This window comes from Frieseomelitta varia, unplaced genomic scaffold, assembly GCF_011392965.1.
Source record: "Frieseomelitta varia isolate USP_RPSP 00005682 unplaced genomic scaffold, Fvar_1.2 scaffold_491, whole genome shotgun sequence".
Lineage (NCBI taxonomy): Eukaryota > Metazoa > Arthropoda > Insecta > Hymenoptera > Apidae > Frieseomelitta > Frieseomelitta varia.
Window position 1 is genome coordinate 96,515 of NW_025110247.1, and position 19,972 is coordinate 116,486.

Genomic DNA, 19,972 nt, shown 5'->3' on the forward strand with positions numbered 1-19,972 from the left:
CTCTTCGCACGAAATAAATAAATCGATGTATTTGTATTTTCATGGAGATCAGTGAATGCCGTGTGGATACGTCGTACTCACGATCGAAAAGGACGAATATGATTGCGCTTGTGATGTTGTTGCAAGTTAAGAAAAATTACATTGTTCGTTTTTATTCGTCCGTTCGATTCAGGAGTCGATTCAACCTCCCTCCTTTTCGCTCTTCCTTCCCCGTAGGATAGTCATTTCGTACTTTTGCCAGCTACACTCGAAACACTGTCCCGTTAGAAAGAAAGGTAAAGAAAAAGAGACAGAAATTTTGTCGACCTTCGTGCATTTGTAAGAAATTTTGAAATATAAAAAAATATATAAAATGTCCAAAGTATAATGCTTTCTGTAATATTTGGTAAAGGTAAAGCAATTTTCTATACTATTTTTCTAATTACGTTTTCGAAAGTGGAAAAGAATGCACAAAAACCGGTAATTTAATGATAACGAAGAAGAAGGAAGGAACAAAGAAAATTGTACAAAGTGACCGTGATAAAAAATAATAAAAAATAGTAAAAAGAAAGTTATAAGCTATAAGGCTGTAAAAAAAATTAAACTACAGTGTTTCTTATATTATAAAATCGACAGTCTAATGACAGCGCAGAGAAAGAATAAATAAATATAAAATTCTTCGTATAAAATATTCAAGATAATTGTTATGCACCAATTTTTTTTATTTCTCATTCTTCCTGGACTATATTCACAGAAAAATGAAATGGCATAAAAAACCCAGTCTAACAACGATGAAAAAGAAGAAAGAAACAAAATATTCAATGTTAGTACTATCCAAATACCATTTCTCCCATTTGTATTTCTAAAGATATACAAGTCCGCATAAAAATCCGCGATTTGATGACGACAAAGAACAAGAAGAAAGAAGAATGCCTTTCGTCCATTACGAGGAATCGATTTTGTACATTTTTCAAGTCAGAAATATACCCGCCGAGGGAAAGATGAAAAGATTGGAGAAGGTGGAACGAGAATGTGGGCGGAAGCTGGGCTTTGGGATAACAACCGATATACAAGAACAAGACGAAGGAACAGGTATTTAAGAAAAAAGACAGATACGAAAAAGGAGCGAACAGCAACAAAGGAGGGAGGGAGGAGAACGGTATTGAGAAAAGGAGAAACGAAAGAGTCCCGTCGTTTATCCGTTGGACGAAAACTTTCTAAATCGATCGATCTTTCGAACAGGTTAATTATAAAAAGCGTTCGTTCTCGTAAAAAAAAAAAAAAAAAAAAAAAAAAAACAAAAAAAAAAAAACGAAAAAGAAGAAAAAACGCTTGTAACAGATTTGAGTCTCCTCCTCCTATTGGATCAAAAAAAGATGTATTAAAATTACGATCAAATAATAATATTGTAATAGCTTCTGCCAAAACTGAGAAAAGATAAAATTAATAAAATTACAGTAATTGAAATTGATCGTGAAAACAAATTAATTTGATCATAATTTAATGAAAAATTTTTTATTATAAAAATTGTAACAATAAAATTTAAAGATCCTAAAATTGATGAAATTCCAGTCATGTGAATTGAAAAAATTGTAAAATCAACAGATGGAGATGGATGATATAAATATGATGATAATGGAGGAGTAAGTAGTTCATCCGGTTCCTGAATTTGGAAAAAATAAATTATTTAATAATAATAAAAATAAAGATGGTGGAAGTAATCGAAATCTAATATTATTTATTCGTGGAAATCAGCTATATCAGGAAATCCTAATATTAATGGAATTAAAAAATCTAAATCACAATGATCTAAATCACATACAATGATCTAAAATACATACATATATGTGTGTGTAAAAGTCTATGAAATTTGTATCTTATGTTTTATATTTTATTTCTTCTAAAGAACGTAGCAGATTTAAGAGTTATCAAGAATCTACAGAATCTACGAAAAATCTGCGAAAGATTCAAGGGAGAATATTTTATTACGATATTTATTAAAACGAAACAAATTTCCATTTCTTTTAGTCATATTTGTAAAAAAATATAAAACTGTAATGTAACGACGAGTCACCGTGGTATTTTCCATGTTTGCACATGTATGCAAAATCGTGTAAGTATACGAGAAAGTGGAACACATATCAAACTTTTGCTTTTGATCGTGTCGAATAGAGAATAGAGAAATTTCTTATTCAAAGATCCGCGATTTGATTAATAATAAGAGTCACAGTTCGCGTTTTTTTTATCGTGGAACGAACGTCAAACGATGTGGCTTCGGGACGAGCGTGATGCCACACTCGCCTTCGAGATCAACAACTTCGTTCGGTGGTACGGATATAGCGAACGCGCGCAGTATCCTCCCGGCGAACAGGAACAGTATCATCCTAGCGAGTTCCTCTCCCACGCAAACGCGTTTCCCTTTGAACACACACAATGAAATGAAACGATATCGAAGAGATCGGAGGAAAAGAGAAAAGAAAGAAACTTGTAAAAGAAGGAATTGAAGAACGTTCTAAGCGTTTACAAATACTGGAATACCGAAGCAAAATGGTCGTTAAAAAATGTTAAGATTTAGGTATTAGAAGAAGCATATAGACTCTTTTTTTTTATGAGAAACTTGAAGTTCGAAGGTGCATGGAATGCATAGTAATATGCAGAAATATGTAATTGCATTATTGAATCGAACATTAAAAGGAGCAAACAAAGACGAGGGAACAGAAAGTATCTGTAGTGGTCGCGGAGAGAAGTTGAACGAGAGATGAGAAGGGGCGGAAGAAAAGTTGGAGATAATTACCACTTTGAAATGGCAGAAACGATTCCGGTTTGAAGAAACTTCCATCATCGGTTAGGAATCTGTCGGGTCGAAATTCGAGAGGATCTTGCCAGTAAGCGGAATCGGTGTGAACAGCCCACTGCATCGGCACGATCATGGCGCCGCGTGGCACGTCGTAATCACCTATTCGCGTGTCCTAAAACAAACGTCGAGAATTTGGAATTAAATCTGAAATATTAAACAGACTTTGGCTATATAATACGCTAAAGCGATGAGAAAAGTTCGCGTGAGTGTGTGTTCTATTTAACCAGAGTTACAGCTACTTTTGGGTTTCTGGGACCATTTGAAAACTATACTCGACTTAAGAAAAGGAAACGAATTCATTTTTATAAATAGAATGGGATCTTCTTGTAATCGATAATTTTTTTTAAACTAAGCAAACACTAACATTCCTAATTTTTCTATTCTTTTATATCATCTTTATGTGAAATTCTTTAGAACAATAAATAGTTGTTAGCACATGTTCATTTTATTCTAATATAATAGTTCCAATAGGTCATCTTAAATTTTTTGCTTGCATTAATCTACCGTATAATAATGTTAGTTAATTGACAATGATATTAGTCAAGTTTCCTTCTTGCAATTTTTCATCAAGTAGAATATTCAGAATTTACTTGTAACATTTCGTTCGTTTCATTCGCCAGACATTTATATTGGTAGTTTGTTAATAAGTATCCGCTTGCGAAATTTCGCTAATAACGTTAGTTCAATCGTGCAAGATGGCCCAGTTATTGAAATACTAATGAGCAGTACCGTACCTCTGATGTACCACGAGGAAAACCGAGCGGTGTAACACTTCTTATCCTTTGCACCTCGGCTATAGCAGCTTCGAGACGAGGCATGGCGATTCTATCCTCCAAAGTTAGTTGAGCTCCTTCTTTCACACACAGGTCCATCTCCGATTGTATTTTTTCCTGTGAGTGATTACGATTTCAGCAACAAATGCATAGAGAGAATCGCAAGGGAGTTCTACAGTAGTAGTTACAGAGTTTTCCCAAATTTTCTAATAAAATAGTTTTACATTTCCTTTTCTCGTCGTGTCGAAATTTTCGTAGTCATGTAAAAAGTACAGTTAAATCATACAAATCAGATACGTTTTGTTCAACTGATTCACGAAAACACTCGAACATTTTTAAGAACATTTTTGTAAATTCTGAAAAATTGAAACTAGATACTTTGTATAAACTTGGACGTTTATACTTTATGAACATAATTAGTCGATTCTAAATAGATATTTCGTTTGATATTATTATAGAAATATCTATAATGTGTTTCTATAAAATTCCTGTATCATCAGAAATTAAATTGCATGGAATAGGACAAAGTTTTTGATGCAACAAAGAATATCGGCTTTCATCCAAATATTTGACGAAAGATATTTCAAATACGTTGCTGCAAGTCTCTATAAAATTTCTACAAAGAATTACTAGAATTATTGTTAATCGAATTGGCCATTTTTACCATCTCGAAGTTCTATTATTAATAATGTGACTATGGATGTAATAATACTCTACCTTGAATATTTATACATGTTACATGCACTTTGTAGGTTTCATTAACTTTCTTAAACTTAAAAGTTACTAATTATAAAAAAAGTGTAAATGTACCTGCTCCGCGGGATAGGCAGCCATGAATAAGAGGAACCAACGAAGGGTGGTCAAAGTGGTGTCAACTCCAGCACCATAAAGATCCGCCAATAAATGGTACAGTTGAGGTTCCGTAAAAAAGCCAGACTCCGCAGCGTTTCTTTTTCTCATTTGTTCGTCGAATGCCGCCAGGAAGTTGTCAACTTTGTCCGTATTTTCGGAGTTTCTGGTTCGTGCACGGTGCTCGACGAGTATTTGGCGATATACTTCGTGCGTTTTCTCCTTTCCATCGACGATAGACCGTATTGTTCTCTCGTATCTTGGCAAGAATCTGCAGAATAATTTCGAAGCGCAAGCGTATTATTTTACTTCTTAATTTCAGTTCTGTCGTTTAAAATTTTGACATTTAAATATTTCCATGGTTCATCATTGGAGCCATTAGTTTAGCAAGCGTTTTATTTAGAAATGATAGAAATTCGATAGAGTTTTCAGAGTTGGAGTAAAGTATTAATAAAATAAACGTTAGAGTAACTTTCAGAAGTAAAACATTTGCAATTGAAAAGCAATTGAAAATATTCGCATCGGCTGAACAAACATACTGCTTTCGTTTTGTTGAGTAAAAGTTATACTCTCGTCATGCCATCAGTGTACATAATATATTTCATTTAGTCATTAACAGCCTGCTATTTAATGTTTAACGATTGCTCAAAAATCGTTCGTAAATGAATTTAATATTACTTTTAATGTTGTTTCACAGTCAAACGAAATGAATTTAATATCCTTTCTTTTTTGTGATTAAATGCTAATTATTTTGATATGCACGTTTATTTATATAAAATTTATTTAGAGCCGTTTGCCAACTATTGCATCGTCTCTATCGTTTCAAGCATATTTTTTTCTCGCGAAATTGAATTTTACCTGAGAAAAGGTAAAAAGTTGAGTGGCCCGGCGACACCAATCTGCTTCACTCCTTCTTCCTGCAAATGTCTCAGCCATTTCCAGACCTGTTCCTCCTCCTCGTACGTTTTCCCAAACACGATGCTATTAACGAGATTGCCCATACAGTGATGAAGCGTATCTAATGGATCGATTGGTCCGTCTGCCCCGCGTCTTTCTAGTATCTATCATATTCGAATGGTGGAAATTGTATCGAAAAATTGTGTCGTTTTGAATCCTCCAAAGTTTCATAAATGAATTAGCCAGAGGTAGTAAAATTTTGGAGGTGCAAACTATGGCATACGCAGTAAAACTTTGTTCATTTGTAATGTGTAATTTAGTGTAGCTGCATTTCATTGAGAACTTTTCGTTATATATCACGGTCAAAATTATGACCAATTATAATAAAAAGAAGCAATGTACCGATACGCATTCGTCTGCCGCGTCCAATATTCGTTTCTCCATTCTCTCTCGTTTCGGTCCTTCGTGCTTCACCATCCCAAAATTTCGCAAACAGTTGCCAACGAATTTTCTCTGATCCTTCCATCGTTCTCCCTCTGCACAGACCAATCCTGCACAGAGTCACGCGAAATTTCACTCGTAATTTTAAGTTCGAAATAACAAGATATTTCGTATTATGTATGTAACGGAGAATATTGATAACGTAACGAAGAGATTATAACGAGTTCGTTGACGTTCCTTTAAAAAAACAGTGATCAAAGATCATTGCTTTCGCGCAAGGTTCGTTTAATCAATAATTACACTGTTATCCGTTACAAGTTTGATTAAGTAAGCGAGCATCGGCCTATCGCTTTGGAATATTTTTAATTTCCTTGCGATATTCTAATTTTAATTTTAATGTTCTTGCAGCATTTAAAATTATATTTATAGTACGATTAGAACTCAGGATAAAATGTGGAAGGTAAATGGGGAAAGTTTAAAAAAATGTAGGAGAGAAATAGTGTAAATGAAAATTGCACAATAATCGTAAATAAGAAAAGTACACTCGCATTAATAGATTAGGGATGCTCGTTCAAAATTTATAATAATTTCGCGAAAGAAATCCAAGTGGAAAACTGTTTCCTCAAAATATCAAATATTACAGAAATTGTAAACTGCATTTTGTACATTTTCATTACTTTAAATTTCTCATATCACTTTTATCTATTTTATTTGCTACTCTTTCCCATTCTTTCATATATAGAACAATGAAAAGAGAGATTCACTGTTTTTCCCTTTTTTTCCGCGTAGATTCTGTAAAATTTCGTGAAATTTCAACAGTTCTCTCGGGTCAATCGGTATACATCAGTGATTTCAATTGAACTCACCATATCCTTCCATAATTCCGTGTGTGAGGTACAAAGGCGCTCTGCTGCTCAACGCATCCTTCGCGAACGTTTGCTTTATTATTTGAGGATCGGACAGTATCACGGTGTAAACGGAGCCCATGTAAAATCCGCAAACAGGGCCGTAAACTCTAGCCAATTTCGTTAGGGTTTCGTGTGGTTTCTCTGGATCGATCCATGGAAGATAGCCGACGATCGGAAGTTGCCAGGGACCAGGTGGCAGACGACGCGCTTTCCGATTTGCGTGGAAGATATATACGACGATGGAAACGAATAGAACGAATATCGCGTAAACGAGATTCATCGTGAATCAGTTTTTGTGCACTTCAATGACGCGGATACTTTATTTGATCCGTCGTGGTAACGATATTGATCTCTTCTGGAACTGGATATTTGCTGTTTCTTTTTTTTCTATCTGTAACAAAGAACAAATTGATTGTACAGTTTGTTTCGTCAATTAAAAGATTACAATTTGTAACTTAAAGCGGGTGAGATTAACGTTAACAGATATTAAACAACCTAGTCCCGACGAAAACGACTGACTGACTATTGCCAGTTCGTAAAATGGTGTTGGATTCTACTCGTTGTTTGCTCAAACATGGAAACACGAATGGAAACAGAAACAATTTAAATTTCCGACTATCAAATGGTCGATCGACCGTTTTACATTCGAGGAACGGATGTTTTTCTCTCACTCTGATTTTTAACGAAGCTAAATTTAAAAGGGACGAAAGCACCATCTCTTCGATATATTGAGTGTAAATTCCATCGAAAATTTCCAAGTGATTGCAAATAAAATATCCATGAAAATCAAGTTACATTTATTGTTCAGTATACGTATACACAGCTGTATACGTAAAACGACTGTGAGACAAATAAATTACTTGTTAATTAACAATAACAATATAATAATTAATATTTAATAATATTTATAATATTATTAAATATTATTAAATATTATTAATTTAACAATATATTATGTATATTTATTAATATTATTAAATATAATATTAATAAATTTAGTAATATTATAAAATATATATTTATTATTATTATTAAATATTATTAATTTAATAATATTTAATTTAATATCATATATAAGTAATATATTAAATTTATCTTTATCGTCTTACATATTTAATCGTACATTCAGAGCTTTGTTATTTTAACTTGAAATATCACAATCGAAACAGCGTGCACTCTGAAGCTATCGAAGCTTACTACTGACGCACACTATCGACGTGAATACCTGATCTCATCCGTTCCTTGCTACCTGTCCGTCCGTTCACATCTGATATTTCTTGGCTGAATTCTCCACTTCTTGTTTTTGATGTAAATTCCAAGTCCTTTTCATCATTATGCTAGAATATCGTTGACCTAACTTGGGCCCCTTAGGACGAAAATAGACAGCTAAACGCGACGAGATTTGCCCATCTGATTTATTTGAGACGACTTTAAAAGCTGATTTCGGTTCAAGATATGATTGTTTAAAAGAGAAATTGACGAGCTACAGTGACTTACATAAAGTGTTCGAACAGTTGTGATATGTTATTTGGTTATTTATTTAATTGTTTGACTATTTGATCAATTATTTATTTCATAATAGCTCATTTTATTTATTTATTTAGCGCACATCTTGGAATTTAGTTTAATACATTTTTCACACGAAATTCACACAATTAAAATGGCAATTATTTGATATTTCTTTGTCCACGACTTTATTCATCTCATTTCAATTGTTTTAAAATATTTGCATATAAAAATTGATGAGTAGACAGGAAAATGTATAATATGTTTAGTAAAAATTAATATAGAACGTGAAATAGTCACTTTTATTAAATATAGCTAGCTATTTTCATACTTATAATACTTGTTTCAAATTTGATTAACACAGCCATGATATCTCACGTTCGACAGAATACATTCCACACTTCAATATTACGATATCCTTTTAATTATATTGTCAAAAATATTTGAATTTGCATAAAAATTCGCAGTTGTAAATCTAATTATAGCTTTTGTTAATCTTACGGACGCCGTCACTGTTCTGACACCATCGTTGAGAAGACCGCCAACTTTGCTTCTTCTTTTTCCCCGTGATCAGCAGAAAATTGTGCACGCGTAATTCTAACGCGATTCGTACGTTCAACATGAATTTCTTAGTGTTTGTCTTCTATTTCAACGCTCATATGGTGAAATATTGCTATTTATATGAGAAGAACGAAGAGACAAATTTTTCTCTAGGACAAAAACGCGAAAATGTGAAAACGCAAAAAAAAAAAAAAAAAACCGAGAAGAGATGGATACAAAAGAGCGAAAAAGCGAAGGTGACGATGAAAAAGCAAAGAAATGAAAGGATGAAAAGCGAAAGGGTGAAAAATTGAAAAAAGGCAAAAAGTGAAAAGGCGTGAAAATAAAAATACGAAAGGGTGAAAGCGAAAATACATTCGCAGTCTAGCTACAATATACTGCATATGACTGTATTGACAGTATTTTGCCAATGTATTCTATGAAAATAATTAATAAATTATAGATTCTTCATATCGTGAAAAAGATTCATATTTCTGAAGATTAGTATTACCATACAGTGTAAGTTAAACTTGGACGAACCTAAAGAAATAGAATCCAAATAGAAATTTACTTTATTTATTATACGTTGCAAAAAATACTCTACTTTAGATATTTACATACATTGCCTATTATGTTCATTTGTGTATATTTTTGGAGCTTCAAGTTTTCCATAAATTATCCTCTTTGAGCTTCCAGCTAAATAAATAAAGTAGAATTATTTTACCATTAATTACGAAAATGATCAGTATAGTACTCTGAAACGCTCAAAGGAATGAAATGTCTCCTCGAAACCATTGAAATTATTTTTCCTAGTCTTTTTCGTACGTTCCCTTCTCTCGAAAGTTCAACATGCTATTGACTTCTTTATGCAAGGTGAACGAACCACCCGATTTGAACTCGATATACCTACTCGGCTCAAGCTTTTAATGTAATTTCATTATTTTTCATTTAACCTAAGGACGACTACTCCGAGTTCGATAAAACGAATTTTTCCCCAAGGACCGCGCCGCGCCGGTTAATAATGAACGGTTGGCTGGCTGATGACCGCAGACTTTTTGTCAGCTCTCTTCGAAGGGTATAACGAACTTTATGCTGATCGCAGTCCTCATGGACACGAACCACGTAGTACTTTTTCTTCGTGATTCCTCCCCCCCTTCCACGGTTCATATATACATACACCATCGCGCACGAGTATTTGGACAGTTTCTATTAATAACACAGAAATAACAAAGTGAATTTCGAATCTAAATCAATAATCTCTACAATATAAATTTAATAACAGAGTATACTGAAACGATGCGCACAAAATTCAAACCACGACAATTAATACCACGAAAGTATCGAAGGATAAAGAAGAACGGGGGAAAAGAATTTCATCATTGGACAGCAGGGGTGTGCGGTTTCATTGTGTAAAATTGCCGATGTTACGAAATAAACAACGGTTGATTGATGAAACGTGAAAATAAATATAGCTCTACTCTATATATAATGACACTTGTCGCTCACGCTTGTTTTTACGAAAATAAAACACAGGTGGAGGGGAACACACTCTTGGAAAATGGTAGAGACGCATGTAAAACGCCTCTCTTGCATGGTGTGTGTCCGCCATATAAATTTATTTCAACGACGCTAGAATAAATGGGAGACGACACCGGCAGATACATATCTATGGGGATAATAAATTGGGAAAGTTATAAACGATCTTTGTGTTGTATTCTGCGGAGTGGCGATTGTCAAGGGAGATACCGAGTGGTTGCTGAGATGGCTATGTTTAAAAGGAGAGTTTAATGGTGGAACACGATGCAGGAATGGCGCATAGGTACCAGTCTATCTACTTGTTTCCTCTAATTCGCGGTGGTAAGCAGGTAGAACCGGGGCAACGATCGGCTGGGGTCATTGGCTGGATCCAGTTATCAAGGTTAGGGTCCTTTTCTTTGCACGCGAGAGATCATCGTTTCTCCTCGATAAATTTCTCAAGTTTATTCACCTGCGAGCGCGAGTCGCATCGCGCGACGCGACGTGTCAAGATTGCGGCCGACAACTCTTTGCCTCTCGAGTTTTAATTATTTATCAACTGCCAGGTAAACGATCAACAGCTGGATCGAATATCACGTGCATATCGCGCGTTAATGACGTCGAAGCTTGCAATTAATTTCGTGCGTGTTCCTCGCCGACTGCACGTCTGATCTCGACGGAGCAGGGTGGTTGGTTCGAAAGCCAAAACAAGTTGGATAAGAAATAATCAAATAATCAATCGACAAACAATTCGTTGCATCTTCCAGACAGGCGCAAGAATTTTATGCAAATTCATATTTGTCGAGGATATATAATTAAAAAAACATATAAACATCTAGAAGAAACACTATTTTTTGGATGTTTCATACATTTTCGCATCTTGCTATGCTAGTACCACTATTTCACAACTCTACATTTTTTAAATGTAATATTCGCAATCTGGTAATTATAAAAAAAAAAAAAAGATATACGAAGTAAATATTTTATTTCAACGTAGATAGTTCTATGTATGGTGTATATAGGAGGCTATTTTCAATTTATTTAAGCTCGACAAGTTCAATTTATCACACTCACACAAAAGTCTGATTATTCACGTGGATTTGTTGATTCTAATGTCAAAGATGCTACAGTAGTATTCCTTCGATGAAATAAAAGTCGTTTCTGCTATCAGCCTCCCAATTTTTACGCAGTTACGTTTATCCTCGACGTGGATCCTTCATTTTCTTCCTTCTTTTTTCACTCGAACCGCGTGCGTGCGCGCACCGTTTCTTTTTCGAATGTTGCCCCGTTGTCGCGCCGTATCTTGATCTTTCTGTTGCGAGACCCGTTCACACGGGAGAATTCGCAGATTCGACAGCCGAACCAAACGTGGCCGTGCGGCCAACGACCGCGACTTTCTCCTTTTATGCTAATTTCGTTAATACGCTATTTTCACGACTTTCGTACTTCGCAAGCATGCCACATTTATCGTCTTGTATATCTCCGATATACAGGACGGGCCGACGAACCAAACGAAATATCCCCGGCGAAAGGAGATAATTAAGAAACAGTTCGTTGCTCGCGGTTATTACGTAAAACCATATCGAGGCAATTCGAGGTAAGTTCAACGAATTTTGACGATTACGAGGCTTCGGGCGAACCTGGGGTCGCCATGTGCTGCTGATTATGCAGCTGACAGAACGCTTTGATTGATTTATGGTCGGGAGATACGTGAATTTTATAATTAACGGAGTCGCAATAAATTAATAAATTAGAAGATTGCTTTTGTTAGAAATGATTAATATACAATAATATAATTTATTTTATATTATAATCAGTAGGTATAGGCAAAATCTGGGATTCGTATCGAACGATAGAACGTTTTTTTCCTTATTATCAACGACAATAACTATCATCTATTTTAATTTTTTTAAAATAAAGTTACGTTTTTCTTAGAAAAATAATATTAGACCTCATTTACTGTATCTGTATCACAGAAATAAAATCTATTCCGAATACTTTACAAAATCAATAAAGAATATTTTTAGAAACTGCCGAGTAGAAAAGATTAGAAAAGATTCTAATGTGAATAGAAAGTCACTCTTAAACAAGATTATATTAGACCCTACAGATCCAAGAAAAATATTGGATTTCATCGTCAATCTCATAATCCTCGTCTCGATTCGTTCTACAATGAATTATTTATTTCAATTATTCTACAAAACCGCTTTCAATTAACACGGAAGATTCGTTTCAAATTTTTACCAATTTCGTCTCTCGTTACGATGTCAACAAATTATCAAAATGTTTCGCGCAATGCGTATATATATTCATAAAACATGTTCCCATGTACGAATAATTTCGTGGCCAACCAGTGCGCGCACAACAACCGAAAATAATCCAATTAAAACAGTCTGTTGAAAAGAACAAATCGAACAAGCCCAGAGAGGAGAACAGAGGTTCGAATTACAAAGAAATTCATCAATGGGTCGTCTCACGTTGGTGGTTCTCCAAACTTAATGTATGTGAAAGGTTGGTGTACGAGTGACACGGTGATTCGTGATACGATACAGAGAGTACATACCGAGTTCGTTGCCCTATAAAAGAAGGTGGGTGTTATTGGCCCCGACAGGCGTTTCTGGGTTTATTACCCACCGATCGAAAATTACCGGTGCGCGCGTTTATACCCTATTAAAATCTATCTGTATTATTTCGACTGGCAGCTGATCGCCAGTAGAAAAACACTGGCGAGAAAGAAGAAACACAAGAAGAAGAAGAAAAAGAAAAAGAAAAAGAAAAAGAAAAAGAAAAAGAAAAAGAAAAGGAATTATGGAACGCACCTTTCGAAATTTCTCCTCCGAAAGGTAATACATCGGGCACGACGAGGTAATACGTCGATGAAAGCATTTTAATGTCTTTTGAAGCCATCCGATGGTTTTACACGCTATACGAGTGTTTCTAACAGGCAGCGCATACTTGCCTGCCTTTACCGTCTTACTTTCTCTTTAATTCCCTTTAAACCCTCCAGTTTTCTTTACGCACACTCGCCTCCAGTAAGTAAGCACTGTTCCTCCTTTTCTTTCATTCTTTCATTCTTTGATACTTTCACGGACGGAGATGCTCGATTTCGTGCAAAGTCGGGGTACAAAGGAGTCGATGTTACGCTCTTTCGTTGTACGTTGCCTGACAGTCAATTTTACTTCGAGTGAACGATCCAACTATTTTTTTCTCTTTTCTTTTTTTAGAATAACGAAGCATTCTTTGATTTTCGGATGAGATGTATATATTGTTCTTGAATTTAACTAATCATTTACCACTTGTTGTGTTCTATCAATTGTTACTTGTCGTTATTTTTATGTTATATATTTAATATGACATAAATATATATAAATATATATTATATTGTAATATAAATATACATAAATATATATTATAGTATAATATAATTATACAGAAATATATATTATATATATAACGTTATATATATGTTATCATATTTATATTTATTATTATATCATTTTATGAATTTATACAATTCTAAATACACTATAAATAATTATACTTCAATATGCCCTAAAATTTTCAATAGATGGTGTATAGAAATAGTAATCCATTGTAAAATGGATATTAATAAACTCACAAAACTACTATAGAAGACGTTATAGATTACTTTTACTTATTGTCTTATTAGATACATACGAGCACCAAATATATTAATTATATATTAATAATAAAGAATTCCAAATATAACTGAGAAATATAAAAACGATGCATGAAGGGAAATAGAGATGAATGAAAATTGGCAACAGTCTCAGAGACAGACTATGATTAAAAAGTCACCACAAGAGAAATGATTAGACTGAAGATTTTTATGCTATATTTTTGAAAATATAGCTAAGTATCAATTTTATATATTTTTCCATATTATACGGAGTCTAGATAAATTTTATACTTTTGGATTTTTTCTTTCTTTCTCAAGTTTTCTGTATTTCTCAATTTCTGTCCAACGCACTTCGTATGAAATAATTTCTACAATTATTATTCTTATTATACAATCATTTCTACAGTTATTCTCAGAAAAGTTCTACCTCGTCGATTCCCATCTACCGGGATTTCGAAACTCAAGATAAAAGTTTAAACTTCAACGAATTTGAGTAAGTGAACACTGTCGAGTGTGTATAACTGTGTATAAGTGTGTTTGACGTGTAATGCCCGAGTGTTTGAAGATGTCTCTCGTTTAAATGCTGAGTGTTTACTGTAGGAAAGTCGAAATATGTCTGCTGCACGAGTACTGAATGTTGTCTCCTGTTTGAATGTTAAATAACACCTACTATACGAGTCTGTCTCTGTGTTTGAATCGGAATACTCGAGCTTCGCTCGATGTGCTCGTACTTCGATACTTTTCCAATCAGCAGTGAACGAAGAAGTATCCGCGACCGATCGACGTTTTTCTTCGAGACGAGAATGGAACGATGCCTAAACTGGCGCGGAGTGTTCGGTGTTTTTCGGAAGAATCGAGGCATTTCCTCCAAGTCAGAAACGTGTCTACCTAAATTACCATTCGGGAGCACCGAGTTTGAGAAAGCAACACGTTTCTTTGCTATTATATGCGAGGAAAAGTCAAAATTCGAAAATGCCGTCTATCACTTCGTCAATATTTTAAGATTTCAACATGAAAACAGCCTTTGTCTACTGCGATCAAGTCGCAACATGCTAATCTGCACGCTTTAACTAATTTCAAATACTGCAATAAGCACTTTAGATATTTTTTATATTTTCGCATAATATCTACAGTCTTGCATATTCAGATTGCCCACAAGTGTACAAATATTTGAAATTGCTTAATAGTTGCACTATACGATAATTTTAATTGCAGAAGCGAAAATTTGATCTGAGTAGAGGAGAATGTGGATGTATACTTTTAATGAGTAACGAAGAGCGAGCAGTCATTCAATTTTCATTTCGAAATCTTCCGTTAATAATAATAACACTCTACTATTAAATTAAATTTCAACATTTCCTACGAATGCGAACCTATTCTGATACTCGATCAACTACATTAACGGTGCAATAAGTCATCTGCTAGCAACAGATGATTCTCTAGTTACTAACAAACATTCTGCTCTGATCACGTGACACACTCGAATGTTAAATTGAGATATTCGAAAACTAGAGGTTCTCCCATCGTCTCCTATCTTAACAATCATTTCTGTTACAGTGTACTGACACTAAGAAGCCAATGATAATATTCCAACGGGCCTTCTCGAGCCGAGTTTTACAGAGTCAAGTCACATTTCAATGAACTCGCTCGACAACGAGTGAACGTACCGATGAAAACAGGTGGATAAAGATAGTTAGCCGGGGATGACGACGACGTAGAGTCATCGAGACGATAAAAATATACCTACAGAAGCCGAGAACGATGACGATAGCGGTGGCAATAGCCGACGAGACGACGATAATAGCGGTAGCGATGTCGCTTCTGCTGTCTCTTCTAGAGTCGGGGCTGGTTGTTCGTCAGCATGGCTATACGGTACAAAGCTTCTTTAGTGGGGATGGAGGACACTTTCACTCTCACAGGTGTATGACCGAGTCGAGAGCTCGGAAATACTTGTTACCTGAACGAGTATCGCCGAGGGAAGAAAAGGGGGGCAGGACATGGGAATGGAAGGGGTGGAAGGGGGGCGATGATGATGCGAGAAAGAGATCGCGAGAGCGTGAAAGAAAGAGGGAGTGATGGTAGAAGGGGTGGACACAAAGAGACGTGGCGAATAAATGGGATAAGTGACAGAGTTGTTTAATTTTCGCTCGATTATCTGCTAAATTGGATGTGTCGTTTCGCCGAAGAAAATTATGAACGTCGTTGGATTTATTGTTGAATTAATTGTACTGTACATGCCTGTACTGTGTTGCACATTATACCTACTATATCTAAATATATACAACTTTTGTAGAAAGGGTTTTTAATCTTTATAACTTTTCATTCGATCAATTTTTAATCGTGTTTGCCAAGATGAAAGCAACCTTCGCACCTTACGTTCCTAATCTCTTTTCTATCGTTCGGAGAAAAAGTGCCAATGAAAGAAGAAAAAAGGGAAGGAAAAACGCGAAGAGACGCGTTTGAAATTTCACTGGCATCAGAATGAGATACGATTGTACAGTTATATGGTTGAGTCCAGTTTAAAAATTCATATGGACGTTATAAATGACATTTATTGGAAATGGTCCCTCTGAATATCGAAGTGTTTGAAATACAGCGGGCCTCAATTTTAAATATATTAAAACAATTTCAATTACAAATATATAAAATAATAATTTCAAACATTTGGATTTTAAATAAAAATATGATTCAAATGTCTTCTGCAACCTCTATGTACATTTTCAACTCTGTTTCAGATTTTACTAAATTTTAATAATCACATTATTATTAACGAAAATTTCTAAATATTTCGTGGAACACGGATAATAAATTCCTACAGCTGGCAGTGATCAAATACTTTCGTGAGCCACTGGCGTCGATGAGCAACAAGACAACGACCAAAAGAAAAACGAGAAGATAGAATGCGAGGAGGCTGGACGAGGTCAATGAACCATGAAAGAGTATGGTTTTTTGGTCAGTGTACACATTACCGAAATATATGTTCCCGACGCGGCGAGACGTTCCTGCTGATATTTCCCAGTCGGTCCCAGTCGGTCCCAGTGGGTCAGTGGTTCACGAAGAATCGACATGGTATATCTCTCGAGGATACACGCGAGAAAGATCTGATCTTTTCGCAATACGTTCGGCGTTTCTTCGTATGTCTTTTTTTTTTTATTCTCAGAGTTCGAACATGCGCGTAGAACTTGCAAGATATTGTATATTCTTATGAATTATAATTAGACTGCGTCTGTGACGAATTCAAATATGCACGCAGTACCAATAATGTGCATTAATGCATAAAACATTCAAAGTATTTTAATGGATAAAACCGATAGGTTCCGTTCGTGAAAATAAAAATTCGCGGTCTAATTATAATTATTATATTACGACACTGCGTATCTCGTGTAGATATGATAAAAATAATATTTAGATAATCAACTATCTAATGCATCGACTTCTTAATGGACAGACTTTTTTCTATATCAGTTTTACAGTTGCTCACGAAACGGTTTATGAATATATTATACGTGTTACATAAAACATATTGATATTATCATTAACATTTCATTGCAAAACATAGCGAGAGACAACTGTTATGATAATGTTGGTATTATGTATATAAAAATAGGTATAAGATATAAACAGAGTAGATATATTGGTCAAGTATGAAAATAGATGTAGAAATTTTTAGATATGAAATATTTAATACAAGTGTACATCTTTGACTCTCCTTATCATATAAGATAACTATTCGTGATATATTATAATTTATTATTAAATAAATGTATGTTTAAAATAAATATCATACAATTTCTACACATGACGAAATATAGTCATAATAAAATCGTTTCTCGTATTGCAGTGTTAATGAAATTTCACAACATTTTATGTAACACGCATAACATGTACAAAAAATTTGCGAAAAATGTGGTACTTTTATGAATAATACAAATGAATTTATACACATTATTCAATTGGATAGTATCTTCAATTGTCAAGTAATGAGCGAATATTGCGGTCTTACATAGACTGGACTTTTCTACTTGCCCGTACATGCGAAAGTATTAAGAGATTAATATCTAATATTATACACTTTTGTACATGGTACATCTTACACAATATATGAAAATCTTTAGACTATTCATTACTTCTACCAAAAATAAGCCCACTTGGTAAATTTTCCATGTCTTCAAACTTATCGCTTAAACTTTCGTTTACAAGAAAGAAAATGCTGCTGCACTTGTATTAAATATCTCATAACTTTCATATACATATAAAACATATTTAATACAAGTAAGAGAAGATAAGATTTCAGATTTCTTTCAAACTTTACCAACATAGTCGTGAAAGTCGCGTCTCATAAGAATGGTAATGAAATTTCGGAATGTTTCATGTGCAGTGAAGAAATGATAAATGTTCATGAGGCACATAAAAATCGACAATGATCGTAAGCAGCCTGCGGATTTTTATGCAATTTCAAATTTTTACAAACAGATCTAAAGAAACAGAATTTACTTCGTTTAATCTTAACGAGGACTTCATTTTATAAATTTGTATATATCGCGACCGCATTCCGTGTCTTCAAATATCGCGTAAATGCACGATAATTTGCTAAATTCGTTTAATCACGAGATAATTAATCATACGAACGAGATTTCACGCGAAGACGAAGACGAGCGAAAAATAGAGAGAAACGAATCTCGAATCGTTCGGACCAGTCGAACGTTAGCCCGTCGTACCTACTTGAAAAAGGTATACCGATCGTTACAGACGCGAAAGAACCATTCTGCTTGCTTGCGGTTCCAAGAAATCCGGTTAGAATTTAGGCTATGTGGAGCTCCTACTCGAATCTGGAACAGGCTGGTCATCGACCTTGCTTGGATCGCTCTTTGAAAAGATTTTCAAGCGTGATTACAAGTTTACCAATGATTGTCTTCGACACGCGACACCAGACATTCCTGCCCTTTCCATGCGCTTTACGGCTATTCGAAAATCAAAATGTAGAACTGTTACTTCTTCTCTCTATTTTTCTCCTTTCTTTTTGCAACTGGGGGCTCGAATGCGTATCGAATTCTTTGGTCGATAGATGTCGATTCGAAAGTCTTTCTTCGTCGGAAGGATTTGCAAACAAATGTGAGACTCTTTTTGACTTTTGTCTTTGAATATAACGAAGGATATGTAGGAACAACGACGATCGAGGCGGAGATCGAAAGCTAACAAGAATACAGCGAGAGAGCGCGAAAGCAGGGGAGAAAGGCACGAAATGATTCCGAGATGACATGTCCATATACTGAATTACACGACTAACTACCGAATCATTTTGACCTACATAGGTATACACGATACCGATTTCGTCGTTGTCATCTTATCTTCTATCTCATCGCTATCGTGCTGATTTTTTGTCCCCAGTTGAAGATTATAAGAGAAGATGAACATGAACATAAGTCATATTTTTTTTATTCTTTGCAGGATTATTATAGCAAAGACTTGAGAGTTTAAACTACTACTATTAAAGGGAGAATTAATTCTACTTACGTAGAATTGTGACTTTGTAAATACGTTTGGCTATTATTTCTTGGAGATTCTATTTCTTAATATTGTTCAAAGAAAATTTTTTTCTAAGTTTTGATTGTGTTGCTTTTGACACAAACGTCTGATGCGACGAGCTTTGTACTCTGTCACTTGTTTTCTGATAATCATCACTCTTAAAGAATAGTTCAATCTAATCATCTAGTTCAATATAGTTCAATCTTGATTTCGTTCTCTTCTTAATCCTCTTAAAATTTAATTTATTGATAAGCGAACGCAAGATTAGAAAGAATAAATAAATAAATCGCAAAATCATATTAAGTAAATTCATGCAACAAAGAAAAACAAAATAGAATCTTAGTAGAACAATAAATATAAGTCTAATAGAAAGCTCGTAAATTATAAATGATTGATTTGAACTTTACAGAAATGAATGATTACAATGAGATGTGCTATCATTTTGTTCCTACACCATCGAGTAATATTAAAATAATATTACTTAATTTTAATATTACTAATCAAGTAATATTAAAATAAAAAAAAAATCAACGAAAATGCA

At 34.5% G+C, this 19,972-nt stretch overlaps 1 protein-coding gene across 3 annotated transcripts; it reads right to left on the reverse strand.

Moving 5' to 3' along the window:
* Positions 1-1,316: 1,316 nt before the first annotated feature.
* On the reverse strand, positions 1,317-15,819 carry LOC122533046 (cytochrome P450 306a1). 3 transcript variants are annotated; one of them, XM_043662390.1, is made up of 8 exons: positions 15,653-15,819; positions 6,663-7,095; positions 5,758-5,906; positions 5,317-5,519; positions 4,420-4,729; positions 3,571-3,726; positions 2,774-2,948; positions 1,317-2,397 (listed from the first exon to the last, which is right to left on the reverse strand). In XM_043662390.1, exons 2-8 carry the CDS (start codon positions 6,982-6,984, stop codon positions 2,222-2,224), a joined length of 1,491 nt encoding a protein of 496 aa, XP_043518325.1. In that variant the 5' UTR covers positions 6,985-7,095; positions 15,653-15,819; the 3' UTR covers positions 1,317-2,221. The 3 variants fall into 3 exon arrangements, with proteins under 3 accessions (XP_043518325.1, XP_043518324.1, XP_043518326.1); XM_043662389.1 differs by lacking the exon at positions 15,653-15,819 and adding an exon at positions 7,814-7,911; XM_043662391.1 differs by lacking the exon at positions 15,653-15,819 and adding an exon at positions 7,828-7,880.
* Positions 15,820-19,972: the final 4,153 nt, after the last annotated feature.

Excerpts from the sequence above, each read along its gene's own strand:
- LOC122533046 (XM_043662390.1), bottom strand. The coding sequence starts at position 6,984 with ATGAATCTCGTTTACGCGATATTCGTTCTATTCGTTTCCATCGTCGTA. Across the intron at positions 5,520-5,757 it reads CGGCAGACGAATGCGTATCG|ATACTAGAAAGACGCGGGGC; the intron begins GTACATTGCTTC and ends CGAATATGATAG. Across the intron at positions 2,398-2,773 it reads GTTTCTGCCATTTCAAAGTG|GGAAACGCGTTTGCGTGGGA; the intron begins GTAATTATCTCC and ends GTGTGTTCAAAG.